The sequence below is a fragment of the Nyctereutes procyonoides genome, unplaced genomic scaffold (assembly GCF_905146905.1).
Source record: "Nyctereutes procyonoides isolate TBG_1078 unplaced genomic scaffold, NYPRO_anot_genome, whole genome shotgun sequence".
Taxonomy (NCBI): Eukaryota; Metazoa; Chordata; class Mammalia; order Carnivora; family Canidae; genus Nyctereutes; species Nyctereutes procyonoides.
In genome coordinates, this window is record NW_026575146.1 from 60,472,158 (window position 1) to 60,488,921 (window position 16,764).

The 16,764-nt window shown below is 38.0% G+C and overlaps 1 protein-coding gene and 1 long non-coding RNA gene across 2 annotated transcripts in view; both read right to left on the bottom strand.

Moving 5' to 3' along the window:
- Window positions 1-16,764, bottom strand: part of LOC129500524 (uncharacterized) — a 49,350-nt gene that overhangs the window by 20,186 nt on the left and 12,400 nt on the right. The gene's annotated exons all lie outside the window — the stretch shown is intronic.
- On the bottom strand, window positions 4,864-5,244 carry LOC129500523 (elongin-C-like). The gene has a single exon (XM_055311056.1). It carries the CDS (start codon window positions 5,200-5,202, stop codon window positions 4,864-4,866), a length of 339 nt encoding a protein of 112 aa, XP_055167031.1. The 5' UTR covers window positions 5,203-5,244.

The window sequence follows — 16,764 nt, forward strand, 5'->3', positions numbered from 1 at the left end:
GTGTGTTGGGCCTCACAACTGGATTCTATAAAGTGTATTTAACAGTCTGGGTTTGCTCTATTTTTCCCAAAGGTTCCAGTCTTAGGTGTCTTTATGGGCTGACTTCTTTGCCAAGAACTCCCATCTTTGTCACCTGCAGTGAAACCTTAAGGGTAAAGGGCTAGGATTTTAGCTTCCGTCCTCAACATCACACTAACCCATAAGCCTGACACAATCTTGCACAGGGGAGATGGAGCTACCAGAACCAGGTGTCCACACAGTGTCCCCTCTGAAGAGGTGCAGAGATACACCTGCCAGATGGAATTGAAGGCCAAACACAACACTTCCTGTGACCCCTCATGAGGAGCAAAGGAAACAACCTGATATGAGGGCTCAGATCTCGGGAGGGTTGAAGCCCAATAAGGGTTGATGCCAGTAAGGATTAAGAACGCAAGTTCCCAGGGCACCTGGGCAGTTCAGTCTGTTAACTGTATGGCTCTTAATCTCAGTTCAGTTCTTGATCTCAGGGTCCTGAGTTCAAGCCCAATGTTTCAAAAAATGCAAATTTTCATGAAATGTATCCAATGCATTGAGCAGAAGATGGAATAATTGCTACTACTAAGATGATTGTCAAACATCCTGGATTTGTTATTGTACTAAGTGTACTTTGGAAGAAAAACATCATATTGAGGTGTTTGCTCAGGTGAGGAACAGAACTTGATGAGGGAGAGAAGAAAAGGCTCTAAGCCTCACCTGTTTAGGGAGCAAGGGGCTCTGTCATCAATCAACACAGCCCCACAGCAGATGGGCTTTCTTCCCGCTTACAGATAGGTGCTGGAGTGGGAGGTGGACAAATAAGGAGCCACCCTGTGTCTTCCTCCTGTGGTCCCCCTTGCAGCCAGAGAGAGCTTGGTGGTCTGATTTTTTACTTACCTTTGCTTCTTCCTCTTTGTGGCACAACAGACCATGAGATGAGAAGTGTGTGGCTACAAGGGCTGCCTGGTTGGCTTAGTCGGTTAAGCCTCTGTCTTCAGCTCAGGTTATGATCCCAGAATCTTGGGATTGAGTCCCTGTGCTGGATTTCCTGCTCAGCAGAGAGCCTGCTTCTTCCTCTCCCACTCCCCCTGCTCTCTGGTCTTCTCACACTCTCTCTGTGAAATAAAATATTTGGGGAAAAGAAAAGTATGAGACTAAACACCTCTAAATCTGGAGAAATAACTGGGAACCAAGGCCTCACCCTGAGAAATAACCAAATGGATATAGACAGGAGCTCTGTTGGTGATTCTAGGCAATGTCACAGCCAGCCTGACAGGGCAGAAGGAGGGCAGGGCCAGGGCACCAGTCAGTGGCTGAGCTCCAACTGGGTTACGCATAAACTGGAAATGCCAAGAGCCAGCTCCTACTTGTGTCCTCTCCTCCATGGGCCTGACAAACATGGACAGTGGTATGAGGTCTTGGCCTTTTTCACCCTACAAAGAGCGAGGAAACCCAAGAGACAAAGATTCCCAAAGGACTGACAGCTGATGATGCCACCAAGATGAAGAAGGAGAGGCCCATTATAGGGAAACACCAGAACAAAGAAGGTTTTGTTTCCTATCTCAAAGAAGGAAGATGCTCTCCTAATAATAAGAGAACGATGTTAAATATTTATTCAATTTTTGTGTGTTGTCTTCTGTTTAGTCTCCCTGATAAAGAAGGTCCAGAAAGGCAGAGCTTTTAAGTTTTTAATAAATTTTATTTTTATAGCAATTTTAGGTTCAGAGCAAGATTGAGAGAAAGGTACACATTTGTCCCACATCCCCCTTGTCTGCACACATGATTAACCTCCAGCATTATCTACATTCTCCACTAAAGTGGTACTTTTGTTTCAATTTATGAACCTATATTGACACATCACAATCAGCTGAAGCCCAAAGTTTATGTTCGGGTTCAATCCCCATGTACAATCTATGGGTTTGGACAAAGGTACAATGACACACATCTATCATTACTGTATTCTACAGAGAAGTTTCAGTGTTCTGCCTAAACCTCCTTCCATCTGCTTTGACCCTGGCAACCACTGATCTTTTTCTAGTCATCCTACTTTTGCCTTTTCATATGCTCAAAGACTATACAGCTGGAGTCACTGAATGTCATATAGTTGGAATCATACAATATGCAGCCTTTTCAGATTGACTTCTTTCACTTAGTAATATGTGTTTAACATTTTTCCATGCCTTTTCATGGCATGATAGCTCATTTCTTTTCTTTTCTTTTTTTTTTTTAAAGATTTTATTTATTTATTCATGATAGTCACACAGAGAGAGAGACAGAGAGGCAGAGACACAGGTAGAGGGAGAAGCAGGCTCCATGCAGGGAGCCCGACGTGGGATTAGATCCCGGGTCTCTAGGATCGCGCCCTGGGCCAAAGGCAGGCGCCAAACCGCTGCGCCACCCAGGGATCCCGAGCTCATTTCTTTTTATCACTGAGTAATACACTCCTTTTTCTGGATATATCCTAGTGTTGTTTGTTTGTTTGTTTTTAACCTCTTCACATCCTTAAGGACATCTTGGTTGCTTCTAAGTTATGGCAACTATGGATAAAATTCCTATAAATGTCTGTTTACAGGTTTTTATGTAAAGAAGAGATTTTCAACTCTAGGTAACAGCAAGGAGCATGACTTACCAGATGATAAGAGTATGTTTAGTTTTCTAAGAAAATAGCAAACTTTCCTCCAAAGTGGTGGTACCATTTTTCAGACCCATCAGCAATGAATAAGAATGTTAGTCCACATCCTTCAGTGTCAGCGCTTAGAACTTTGACCATTCTAATAGGTGTGTAGGGGTATCTTATGGTTGCTTTGAATTCTCCAGATAATATAAGATGCAAAGCATCTTTCTATGTGCTTATTTGCTATCTGTATTTTTGCTGAGGTGTCTGTTAAGATTTTTTTGCCATTTTAAATTGAGTTTTTTACTGAATTTTAAGGATTTCTTTTCTTTTTTTTAAAAGATTTTGTTTGTTTATTTATTTATTTATTTATTTATTTATTTATTTATTTATTTGAGAGAGACAGAGAGAGAGAGAGAGACAGAGAGAGAGAGAGAGAGAGAATAGGCAAAGGGTTCCTGGGATCACACCCTGAGCTGAAGGCAGATGCTCAACCACTGAGCCATCCAGGCGTCCCGAATTTTAAGGGTTCTTTATATTTTTTATATAACAGTCCTTTAACAGATGTCTTCTGCAAATATTTTCTCCAAGTCTGTGGCTTGTCTTTTAATTCTTTTCACATTATTTTAGCAGAAATAAAAAGTTTTAATGAAGTCCAGAAAATTCTTTTGTGAATTGTTTCTATTGTTTTATTTAAAAGATCACTGCCAAACCCAATGTTATAGAAGTTTTCTATTTTCTATAAGATTTATAGATTTGCATTTTATATTTAGATCTGTGATCTATTTTGAGTTAATTTTTGTGAAAAGTGTAAAGTCTAGGTTAATTTCTTGCATGTAGACATTTAGTTGTTCCAGCATTTGTTGAAAAAACAATCTTCTCAATTGTACTGCCTTTGCTCCTTTGTCAAGTATCATCTGACTATATTTTTGTGGGTGTTTATACTACTGTGGGTTTTCTATACTGCTCCATTGATCTCTTTGTTTCTCCAATACAATACTGCCTGATTACCGTATCTTTTTTTAAAAAAAAATGTGTTTATTTATTCATGAGAGATACAGAAAGAGAGGCAGAGACACAGGCAGAGGGAGAAGCAGGCTCCCCGTGGGAAGCCTGATGCAAGACTCAATCTTATGACCCTGGGATCACAACCTGAGCAAAAGGCTGATTGATGCTCAACCACTGAGCCACCCAGGTGCCACGTGATTACTATATCTTTACATTTAGTTCCTGAAGTTGGGTAGTGTCAGCTCTCTTTGTTCTCTCTTAATATTGTGTTGGCTATTCAGGGTCTTTGTTTCTCTAAGTAAACTTTAGCATCAGTTAGTTGATAGCCACAAAAAAAGAATTTCTAGAATTTTTATTAGAATTGCATTAAATCTATAGATCAATTTGGGGAACAGTGAAATCTTAACCATATTGAGTGTTCCTATCCATGAACCTGAAATTCTTCATTTATTTAGTTTAATATCTTTAATAAGAGTTTTGTAGTTGTCTTCATATAGTCTTGTATGTATCTTTTTTTTTTCTTTGTATATATCTTGTTAGATTTATACCTAAGCATTTTATTTTTGGGTACTAATGTGAGTGGTATTGTGTTTAATTTCAAATTCCACTAGCTCATTGCTGTTTTATAAGAAAGGGATTTACTTTCTTTACCTTATATCCTGAAATCTGGTGCTTTTTGTTTTGGAAAATTAATTATTAATTCAATTTCTGTAGTGGCTATGGCCTATTTATATTGTCTATTTCTTGTGTAAATTTTGACAGATAGTGTCTTTCAAGGAGTTGGTCTATTTAATCCAGGCTATCAAATTTGTGGGTACAGTATGCCTTGATAACCCTTTCAATGTCCACGGATTCTAAAGTTTCATCCTCTTGTTAACTTCTGCTGCCAGTAAGTTGTGTGTTCGCCTTTTTCTTAGACCAGCTAGAAGTTTATCAATTTTATTATCTTTTAAAAAAACAAGCATTTAAAAAAAATTTTTTTTAAATTTTTATTTATTTATGATAGTCACAGAGAGAGAGAGAGAGAGAGAGAGAGAGAGGCAGAGACACAGGCAGAGGGAGAGGCAGGCTCCATGCACTGGGAGCCCGATGTGGGATTCGATCCCGGGTCTCCAGGATCGCGCCCTGGGCCAAAGGCAGGCGCCAAACCGCTGTGCCACCCAGGGATCCCACAAACATTTTTTTAAATACTGAAAAAAGTTAACAGTTTATATAATTTATTTTATTTAACAATCTAGGAAGTTCGCAGCCGTCAGCAGTTCCAGTGCAATTTCAGGTGCAATTGGGAATTCAGGAATCTCTGTGGAGCTGTTAGTGTAGTGAACCTTGTAGGTAAAATACATGCATACTTTTGATAGCACATGTGAAGGGATCTCTCTAAAATTGACTTCATTAGTTTCATTCTCAGCAAACTGACCTGGGCCACTCAACATGGCTTTTATTGTTCCGGATGTTAGTGCATGTTCTCTTTTTACAATGAATTCATGACCATCCGAAGATATCAATTTGACATACATGGCATCAGGGCCTTCACAGCCACCATAGGTTTTCTCTTCTCCATCCATTATGTTCTTATGAAATTCTACTTTACTTCGACAGGAACTTTAGTAGTTGTTTCTCGTCAGCCTTGCAGCCACCACATCCACCGTGCCGGCTCCCCACGCACTGCCACAGCCCCCACTCCAGGGCCCAAAAACAAGCTTTTTAATGTCATTTGTTTTCTCTCTTTTGATTTCTTGTTTTCAATGTTATTTATTTATGCTCTAATTTTCATTGTTTATTTTCTTCTGCTTACTTTGAACTTAATGGGCTCTTTTTCTAGTTTCCTAAGGGGCAGTTTTAATGATATTAGATCTTTTTCAACATACGCAGTTACTGATATAAATTACCCTCTAAACACTGCTTGCACTATGTTCCATTAATTTTGATTAGTTTTCATTTTCATTTAGTTGAAAACATTTCTAAAATTTTCCTCAAGATTTCTTTCTTGCCCCATGTCTCATTTAGAAGTACACTTTAATCTCCAAGTGTTTTGGAGAATTTCCAACCATCTTCTGATTATTGATTTCTAGCTTAATCCATGTGGTTTGAGAGCAGATATTGCACAATTAATATCCTTTTAAAATTGTGTGTTTTGTGGTTGAATGTGGACTATTAAATAGTTTCATGTGAATCTGAGACAAATGTGTAACATGCTGCTGTTGGATGAATTAGTCTATTGAAGGTGCTGTTGATGTCAAGCAAATCTTCCGTGATTTTCTCCACATTGGATCTGCCCATTTCTGTGACAAGTGCTGAAGTCCCCAAGTCAATAGTGAGTAGATTGATTTATTTCTTCTTGCAGTTCTGTCAGTTTTTCCCTCACATATTTTGACACTCTGTATTTAGGTTCATACACATTAAAAACTGTTACATCCTCTCTAACAACTGACCCATTATATTATTATGTAATGGTTCCCTTTACCCCTGATACATTTCCTTGTTCAGAAGTTTATTCTGTTTGAAATTAATATAGCTACTCTTGTTTTCTTTTGGTTAGTGTTAGCATAAGATCTCTCTCTCCATCATTTACTTTTAATCTACATGTGTCTTTATTTTATTTTTAAAGACTTTATTTATCCATTTGTAAGACACAGAGAGAGAGAGGCAGAGACACATGCAGAGGGAGAAGCAGGCTCCCTTCAGGAGCTCGATGCAGGACTTGATCCCAGGACCCTGGGATCATGACCTGAACCAAAGGCAGACACTCAACCATTGAGCTACCCTGGTGTCCCTATGCATCTTTATTTTAAAAGTAGGTTTCTTGTAGACAATACGTAGTTAGGTCATTTTTTTTTTAACCTATCCTGACAATGTTTTTTGATTACTGCATTCAGGTCATTGATGTTCAACATCAGTACTGATATAGTTGGATTAATGTCTGAATTTATTACAGTTTTTAAAAAAAGATTTTATTTATTCATTCATGAGAGACACACACACACACACACACACAGAGGCAGAGACACAGGCAGAGGGAGAAGCAGGCTGCATGTAGGGAACCTGATGTGAGACTCGATCCCAGGTCTCCAGGATCATGCCCTGAGCTGAAGGCAGTGCTAAACCACTGAGCCACTCAGCCCTTATAACAGTTTTCTATTTGTTGCTTTTATTCTTTGTTTCTATTTTTGTCTTCCACTCTTTTCTGCTTCTTGTGGTTTTAACTGGGCATTTTATAGGATTCTAATTTCTCTCCTTAGCATAATAACATTTATTTGTTTTTACATTTCTTAATAAAACTTTGCAATACACATTTAAAACTAACCTGAATCTACTTTCAAGTAACACAATACTGCTCCATGGGTACTACAAATACATTATAATAAGAAAAAATATATTTAAATATATATATACACACATATATACATATATACACATATATGTGTGTGTGTGTGTATATATATATGTATATATATATAGTGTGTGTTTGTGTATTTTTGTCCGAGAAAGTATTTCTTCTTCACTTTTGAAGGATAATTCCACAGGGTATGTAAATTCTAGGTTGGTGAGGCTTTTTTTCTATCACACTAAACACTTCACCCCCTCTCTTTCTTGCTAGCATGGTTTCTGAGAAGTTGGATATAATTTTTATCTTTGCTTCACTACAGGTAAAGTGGTTTAAAACAAATTTTTCAGGACTTTTTTTGTTTCTGGCTTTCTATGGTTTGAAAATGACATGTCTTAGGTATAGTTTTGGGATTTATCTTATCTTGCTTTTTCTCTGAGTTTCCTGGATCAGTGGTTTGACAAGTGTTTGGCAAGAGTAACAGGGAAATTCTCAGCCATTTGTATTTCAAAAATTGCTTCAGTTAATCTCTTTTTCTTCTCCTTCTGACATTTCCATTAACTGTATGTTACCCTTTCTGCAATTATCCTATATTCTTAGATACTGTCTTTTTTTCTCTTTGCTTTTCAGTTTTAGAACTTTTATTAAAATATCCTGAAGCTCAACGGTTCTTTCCTCAATCCTGTCCAGTTACTAGTAGTCTTTGTTAGTAGTAGACTCCCTTAGGTAGTCTTTTCTTTATTTCTGTTATAGTGTTTTTGACATCTAGCATTTCTGTTTGGCTCTTTCTTAGAATTTCTATTTCTCTGTTCTTTTGCCTTCTAAGGGCAGAGTTTAGGAAAGGCTACAAACAAATGACCATATAAATAAACTAAATCTCAAATGAATTAAAATTAAGAAGCCCACACAGAAAATTAATCACTGCCAACGGAGTCCATAAATTTTCTGCCTACAGATACCATCAACTCCAGCTCTGCCAGCCAGGAGACAGAAAGTCAGCTAATGGAGAGGCCATGAGCTGGGATACAGGATGCCTTCACAGCATCTTTGGGGAGGAAAGAGGGAAGTATGGGACAGATGAAGAAAGTGCCATTTATTCTTGTTCCTTGCCTTGGGCAATAGGCAAAAACTCTGGTAGAAACAAATGTCTCAGGTGACATTAAAGGACAGGGGGATCCCTGGGTGGCTCAGCAGTTTAGCTCCTGCTTTTGGCTCAGGGCGTGATCCTGGAGTCCCGGGATCGAGTCCCATGTCGGGCTCCCTGCATGCAGCCTGCTTCTCCCTCTGCCTGTGTCTCTGCCTCTCTCTCTCTCTCTCTCTGTGTGTGTGTCTCTCATGAATGAATAAATAAAATCTTAAAAAAAAAAAAAAGGTACATGGGATCCCTGGGTGGCGCAGCGGTTTGGCGCCTGCCTTTGGCCCAGGGCACGATCCTGGAGACCTGGGATCGAATCCCACATCGGGCTCCCAGTGCATGGAGCCTGCCTCTCTCTCTCTCTCTCTCTCTCTGTGACTATCATAAAAAAAAAAGGTACAGAAGCGTGGGAACTGGATCTGAGTGGAAAAAGACAGTGCGGCCAGACCTCCCCTTGTACTTAATTATAGCCCTTTTCTCCTCTGCCATATACTGCACACTGCTTCCTGTCCTGTGAGTTGTCTTAGTTGGGACCCATCATCCGATGCCTTGCCTGATCTGTCACTCCATCCCATCATGCACATGTCTGTATGGCTAGCCTCCTGCACAGTATTATAGAGTTACAGCAATTATGGAGATGTTTAATTAATTAATTAATTAATTAGGTAGACCACTGAGAGGCTGGGCAAGCCCCTGCAAGGTGAAACATGCAGGAGAGCAAGCACTGATAACTCCAGGCCACACCACCAGTGTGGGCAGAGGCAGGGGTACCTGAGTGTACATGACTTCTCTTCCTAAAGAGGTGTCTTTGGTCAGATCAGGTACTGCTCTCTGAACCACAGTTTTTTCCTCTTAAAATGGAGATAGTAACGTCCACTTCTCAGGGTTGTTTGGGGAATAATGTAACCAAAAATCCTGGTGCAGAAACACAGAAGGTACCAAGTCACTTTGTCTCCATTCTGACAGTTCCTACTTTTCACTAACTCCTTCAGGGGGAAGAGAGGCTATAGGAATTAATGAAAAGGTACACATCAAAAAAGGTAAGAGGGAGCAGGTGAGTGTCTTAGTCTTTTTGGGCTACTGTATCAAAATACCTTAGACTGGGTGGCATATAAACAAGAGATGCTTATTTTTTCACTATTCTGAAGGCTGGGATATCCAAGATTATGGTTCTTGTCTGGTGAGGGTCTTCGTTCTTGTTGATGGCCATCTTCTCACTGTAATCTCATTTGGCAGAAGGGGCTAGGGAGCCTGTGAAGTCTTTTTTTTTTTTTTTTAAGAACACTACTCCAAATTATGAAGGCTCCTCCCAAATGAACTAATCACATACTAAAGATCCCACCTCCTAACACTATCATTCTAGGGGTTAGCACTTCAACATATGAATTTTGGGAGAGACACAAATAGTTGATAGCAGTGAAGTAGCTGAGAAGAAGGGAGTTTGAGGAAAGCAGAAGAGAACAGAGAGGGAAAGAGACAGAGACTCTAAGGCTGCTGGGTTGTGAGATCACTGTGAACGTCCAACTTGCATTCTGCATATGCATTCTCACTAAAAAGAAAGGCACCAGAAATATTGGTTTAGGATGTCAACACACACCTCTTTCAATGTCATAGTGGCTAGACCCAAGTCTGGGGGCTAGACTCTCCTAAACAGAGAAGCAGCAGGAGACTTCTCCCTGATACCTGCCACATTATTTCCTTTTTGCCTTTCTTGAAGACTTTAAGGTGCTTCAGGAAAATGGGATATATTTAAAATGTAGTTCTTTTTCTGAATTGCATAAATTCTGGTTCTCCTGAAATCATGTCACAGAAGGGCTCTGTACTAGAACATTCTGTAAGTGCAGAAAAGGGACATTAAAAACAAGATAATAGGGCCAAAATGGAGTTGCTTATGCTAAGCCCCATGTCACCAAAACAGTTTTGGTGTTTAAAACAGTTTAACAGACAACTTAATTAGTTTTGGGTCTCCTCGAAATGGATTTTTTTTTTTGAGAGTGTGTGCAGGGGTGGGGGGAGAGGGTGAGGGTGAGGGAGAGATAGAATCTTAAGCAGACTCTACACCCAGTGTGGAGGGCTTGATCTCACAACCCTGAGATCATGACGAAGCCAAAATCGAGTCAGACCTATAACGGACTGAGCCATCCAGGCACCCCTCCCTGAAATAGAATCTTTTTCGTTTAAAGATTATTTATTTTAGAGAGAGCAAAAGAGCATATGTGCATGTGGATGCACATGAGCCAGGGCAGAGGCAGAGGGAGATGGGGAGAAATCCTCAAGCAGACCTCCCGCTGAGTGCAAAGCCTGATACGGGACTCAATCCCAGAACCCTGAGATTCATGACCTGAGCCAAAATCAAGAGTTGTATACTTAACTGACTAAGCCACCCAGGAGCCTTTCAAATGGACTGGTAAACCAGCCAATCAGTATCACCAGGTCAGCACTATCTGCCTGATAGACGCCTGTCATCCTCTAAAGGAAAGTAACTTTGTGATAACCAACCTACTTTTTTGCCTTTGTAGAACTTTCTTATTCTTACTCCCTGCAGACTATTCATTTGGTATAGTTCCTCAGAACTCCTTTCTATCTGCTAAATGGATGCTGCCTAATTCAAACAAGTTTTGGCCGAATAAACTACAAAATTTTTTGATATGCCTCAGTTTATCTTTTAAAAGTTCTAGTGTCAGAATAGGGAACTGAAGGAGACCCCTGATGGTCCCAATGGGCAACAAGCAAGCAGGTAAATCACTGAGCCCCTTGAGCTCACTGTTTCCTTGACGCCTCTGGAGGTTGTAAGTGAATCTATCTTAGATTCTAGCTGTACAGCTTTTGCATTATGAGCTTTCAGACTTTGTGCACTTATTTTCCTGGACTGGGGCTTGCTTGGTTATTTATTTATTCATTTAGAGCAAGCACAGGCAAGCAGTAGTGGCAGGGGGCATGAGGGTGGGGGAGAGAGGGAGAATCTTACGCAGTCTCTACACCCAGTATGGAGCCCGATGCAGGGCTCAATTTCATGACCCTGAGATCATGACCTTAGCTGATATCAAGCTTAACCAACTGAGCCAGCCAGGTGCACCTGGACTGGGTCTGGGGTCAGACTGGGTCCAACAGAAGCAGGCTGGGTCCAGTGTGAGGCCTCAGATGTATACCATATTATATTAAGACTGAACAAATAGGTTAACCTAACTAAAGACAATCTTGAATTACAGTAACCACAGTGGAGAACTTTGAAACCAGATTTGTTTACCCATTTACAAGGTGCCCTATAGAATAAGAGGTATGAGCTGAGCACTCACCCTAAAGAGTAGAGGGAAAATTCTTTCTTCCTCTACAGTTTCTGTTGGCCAGGATGAGACCTGGTGGGATACCCTAATCACTCCTGAGCCTATAGATGGGATTCTACATACCAGCAGAAGACCGTAAAGTGTGAGACTTCCTACCAAAATGAGCTTTCCCAGATCTCTATCTGTGATGCCTGGTGAAGAGGAACGTAAAATTTCACATTTCTTTTCCAAATTCAGATAGATAGGCAAATTCATTTTTTTTGGGGGAATTAGATGTCTGAATTGTGATTTGTGGATTTGCTTTTGGGAACCTGCTGGTTGTTGATTCCTTCTCTCCAAGGAATAGTTACTGCATTTACACAGGACCGGATGTCAGTAGAGCCTTCTTCACTTATGAAATATGCATCCAGGTATCAACATCTTGTAATTTGACAGTGGTGCCAGTCAGCAAGAGCACTTGGTAGGGTCTTTTCAGTGAATCTCACTTTTGCAGAAATATCCAAGTAAAACAATAATGGTCTGTAAATGGCCAAAGACTTCAACATGCTCGTGGTTAAGTTGGAAAATTTCCAGAAACTCCAAAAAATTTCTGGAATACTTAATGTTGGTAATATATATGCATACATATGTAACCTAAAAAGATTCATCATCACTTCCTATGCGACAGTGCTTCCCACATAATTTAACATACCAAATAAACCTAGGAGGGCACTTGTTGTGAAGAGCACTGAGTGTTATAAGTATGTGGTAAGTGTGTATATAAGTAGTTAGAATCACTAAATTCTACTCCTGAAACTAATATTACACTATATATTAACTAAATAGAATTAAAAAAACAAAAAAAACAAAAGTGGGATATAGTAAAAGCACTGCTCAGTGGGAAATGTATTGCTGTAAACACCTATATTTAAAAAGTAGTAAGATCTCAAAAAAAAAAGTAGTAAGATCTCAAATCAATGTACTGTTCTACCTTAAGAAACTTGAAACAGAAGAGTAACTAAATCCAAAGCAGTAAGTAAGGAAATGATAAAGATTAAAGTGGAAATTAATAAATTAGAGAATAAAAATACAATACATAAAATCAATAATTGCAACAGCTGGTTCTTTGAAATGATAAGCAAAATTGACAGGCATCTACCTAAGTCGAACACATAAAAAAGAAAGAGCAAATTATTAAAAAATCAAGCATGAAGGGAGGGATATCATGACCAAGGTGCAGAAAGAGAATGCTAAGGGAAAACTGTAACCAACTCTATACGGACAAATTAGATAATTCGAAAGAAATAGAAAAAATTCTAGAAAAGACACAAACTACCAAAACAGACTCAAGAGAAAATAGGTTATCTAACATCTATAAAAAGAAAAGAGACTAAGGCAGTAATGAAACAAAACAAAACAAACCAAACAAAAGCAAAACTTTATACAAAGAAAAGCTCAGGACCACATGGCTTCACTGGTAAATTCTACCAAATGCATTAGGAAGAAATAACATGAACCCTTCACAAAGTATTCCAAACAATAGAAGAAAAAGCATTTTCTAACTCATTTCCTAAGTCCAATATTACTTGGATATCAAAACCATTAGGACACCACAAGAACACTAAGACTAATTTTCTTTATTGTTTTACAAGCAAAAACCCTCAAAAAATTACTAGCAAACAGAATATACAAACATACACAAAGAATTATAGGGACACCTGGGTGGTTTAGCAGTTGAGCATCTATCTATCTGCCTTTGGCTCAGGGCGTGATCCTGGAGCCCTGGGATTGAGTCCCACATTGGGCTCCCTGCAGGGAGCCTGCTTCTCCCTCTGCCTATGACTCTGCCTCTCTCTGTCTCTCATGAATAAATAAGTAAAATCTTTTTAAAAAATAAAAGAATTATATACTATGACCAAGGCAAGGTTTGTCCCTGGATTGAAAGGGTAGTTCCACATAAGAAAACTAATACAACATACATTAGTTGAACACAAAACTGAATTAATTTTGGTAAGACTGAATTCAATTTTTTTCATAGACTGTGCTTTTGCTGTTTAACTAAAAACTTATCACTAAAGTTCAGAATTTAGATTTTCTCCTGTGTTTTCTTCTCCTTATGTATTTTGCTTTTAAGCCTATGATCAATTTTTATTAGATTAATTTTGTGAAAGGTAAGAGGAAATGTGTTTAGTTTTTTTTTTTTTTTTTTTTTTTTTGCACACAGACATCCAATTAAATAATACATGATTTGCTGAGAAGACCATCTTATCTCCCTTGAATTGTCCTTCACCTTAATGGAAAATCAGTTGAACATCTTTGTGTTGATCTATTTCTGGGCTCACTACACCACTGATTTATGCCTCTATATGTCCTTTGGCAATGCCACAGTATGGATTACTGTAGCTTTATGGTCAGTCTTAAAATAGGCTAATATTGAGTACTCTAACTTCTTTCTCAGAATTGTTTTGGATATTTTAGGGTTTTTTTTTCTTTCCACATACATTTAAAATCAGCTTGTCTATGCCCACAAAAGATATTTCTGTTGACTAGGATTGTGCTCAACCCATAGATCAAATCAGAACACAGTCAAGTTTTTCAATTCATTTAGTTTTCAAAATTTCACAGTCAAGTTTTTCATATACTGAGGCACAGTATAACTCTTCACTTAATTAGATCTTTGATTTTTTTCAACAGCATTTTGTAGTTTTCTGCAAACAGACTTCCATATATTTTACTACACTTACACCTAAGTATTTCATTTGTTGGTGCTATTATATAAATGGTATAATTTTTCTTAAATTTCAAATTTCAATTGGCTGTTGAGTTCAGTATATAGAAAAGAGGTGATGTTTGGATATTGAATTTATGTGCTGTAACTCTGCCAAATTAATTTGTTAATCCTAAGAATATTTTTGCAGCTTCTCTAGAGTTTTTTACATAGACAGTGATGTTATATACAATTAAGATACTTTATTTCACACTGAGCCACATTATAATCAAACTGTTGAAAGCCAAAGCACAGAGCTAATCTTGAAAGTAGCAAATGAAAAGTAACTCATCAAATGCAAGGGATCCTCAGCAAGATTATCAAGAGAATTCTTGGCAGAAATATCACATGCTGAGAGAAATCTACAGTTGTAAACACATTTTAAAAAGAAGAAAGATCTCAGATCAAAAATGTAACCTTAAACTTTAATAAGAAAAAAAATTCAAACCTAAAAGGTACAAAACAATAAGAATTAGCATCAAGATAAACAAAACAGATTTTAGAAAAACAATAGAAAAAAACAAGATCAAAAGTTTGCTCTTTGCAAAGGTCCAGAAAATTGATAATCTTTCTTTAGTTAGGCTATTAAGAAAAAAAGAAAAAACTCAAATAACTAAAATTGGAAAAAGAAGATGGAAAACTACTGACAAATTACAAAAATAAAAAAGATTACAAGAAACCACTATGAACAATCATATGCCAACAAATTGGATAACTTAGATAAAATTAATAAATTATCAGAAATACATAACCTACCAAGACTAAAACAAGGAGAAACAGAAAATCTTTTTTTTTAAGGATTTTATTTATTCATGAGAGACAGAGAGAGAGAGAGAGAGAGAGAGAGAGAGAGAGAGAGAGAGAGGCAGAGACACAGGCAGAAGAAGCAGGCTCCATGCAGGGAGCCCGATGTGGGCCTATACTGAAAATTTAAGATGGTCCCTAAAACCACTGCCCCAGCTTCTATCAGGTAAGAGTTGGGAGACATTCTGGAAAACATAGTTTTATACTAGTTCAGGAATATTAGTTGTATTAGCTAGTATTACAGAAGTCCATCATATTTTGGGGGTATAGTCTAGACTACTTGACACTCCTTAAATGAGTCATTCCAAAAAAATCTTGCCCATATTATTTCTCTAAGTTACCATGCATTCCTTTTTTTCATATAAAGATTTTATTTATTTATTCATGAGAGACAGAGAGATGAGAGAGAGAGAGAGAGAGAGAGAGAGAGAGAGAGAGATATGCAGGCAGAGACACAGGCAGAGGGAGAAGCAGGCTTCATTCAGGGAGCCTGATGTGGGACTCGATCCCAGGTCTCCAGGATCACGCCCTGGGCCGAAGGCAGGCACCAAACCGTTTAGCCACCCAGGCATCCCAAAAGAATATTCTTTTTGGTAGAATACAACACACACACACAATCTACATTTAGTTTTTACTATATTTCCAAGCATTATTAATATGATATTTTCCTTAATGTAGATTTTTAGAATATGCTTCTTCATGTCAGGTTTCTTAGATCTATCCATGTTATAACTATATAATGGTCCATTGTTTCAAAATATCTTTAAGTTGGTTCATAAATAAATATGGAATCTATTTCTAGATTTGTACTTTTAAAAGTCTTGATGCCACAGAATGCCATTCATTTTGTCTGCTGAACACATTCAAGTCTTTCCGGAGAATAAACCTGGAATGGATCGCTGTCACAGGGAATATGTATGCTCACCTTTATGAGCACACTCAAACTTTTCCCAGTAATTGTGCCAATTTACACCACTGCCTGCCTTGTGGACATTTCTCTTACATTATCTCTTAATTATTCTTGGTACTAATGGAACAAGTCCAAAATCACTGTACTGTGGTATGAATTTGCATTCCTGAGATTGCCAAAAAATGTTACACATTTTTTCATGTTTATTAGCCATTTTTACACCTTACTTTTCCTTTCTTTCTAATGAATTGATTTTTATATTTGCAATTCTTAGAAGTTCAATAATGTAAGCCTATCTGAATGCCAAATTACATAGGAGACGAACCAGTAAGCAAAAACAGTTAAAAAAAAAAAAAACCTTCTCAGAAAGCATATGTTCCAGTAGAATCAGACAGACAGCAAACAAAATATAATGCATACTTGATATATGGTATATTAGATAATGAGTGCTTTGGAGGAAAAAAAAAGACATGGACTGCCTGAGTTTAATACTGTAATGGGTCTCTGTGGTGAAGAGACATGTGATCTGGATTCTTTATCTACTGAAGCAAACCCTCTGTGACAAATATTTGTAGCAAGTATCATCTCCCATTGTTTATCTTGTAACTGTCAAACTCTCTGAAACCATAAAATTTTTCGTGCTGTTTAACAAATGATAAAGAACAAACACCTTTGAAGTCACCATCCGCATCAAAGAGCACAGCAAACCTACATCAGGGGAGACCAACGTATTGTGTCTGGAGTACAACAACTTTCTTCATGCTCACACATCACATCACTCATATTTCATAGTGAAATTCATAGCAATACCTTCTTTACTTTTTCTTTAAAGTTTACAAACTGTGTATACATTCCATAGAATATGTAATTTAATTTTACAATCTGCTTTATAAAAATTGAATCATGTAGCTTGCCATAATCAT

Coding starts and splice junctions, on each gene's coding strand:
- LOC129500523 (XM_055311056.1), bottom strand. CDS start 5,202: ATGGATGGAGAAGAGAAAACCTATGGTGGCTGTGAAGGCCCTGATGCC.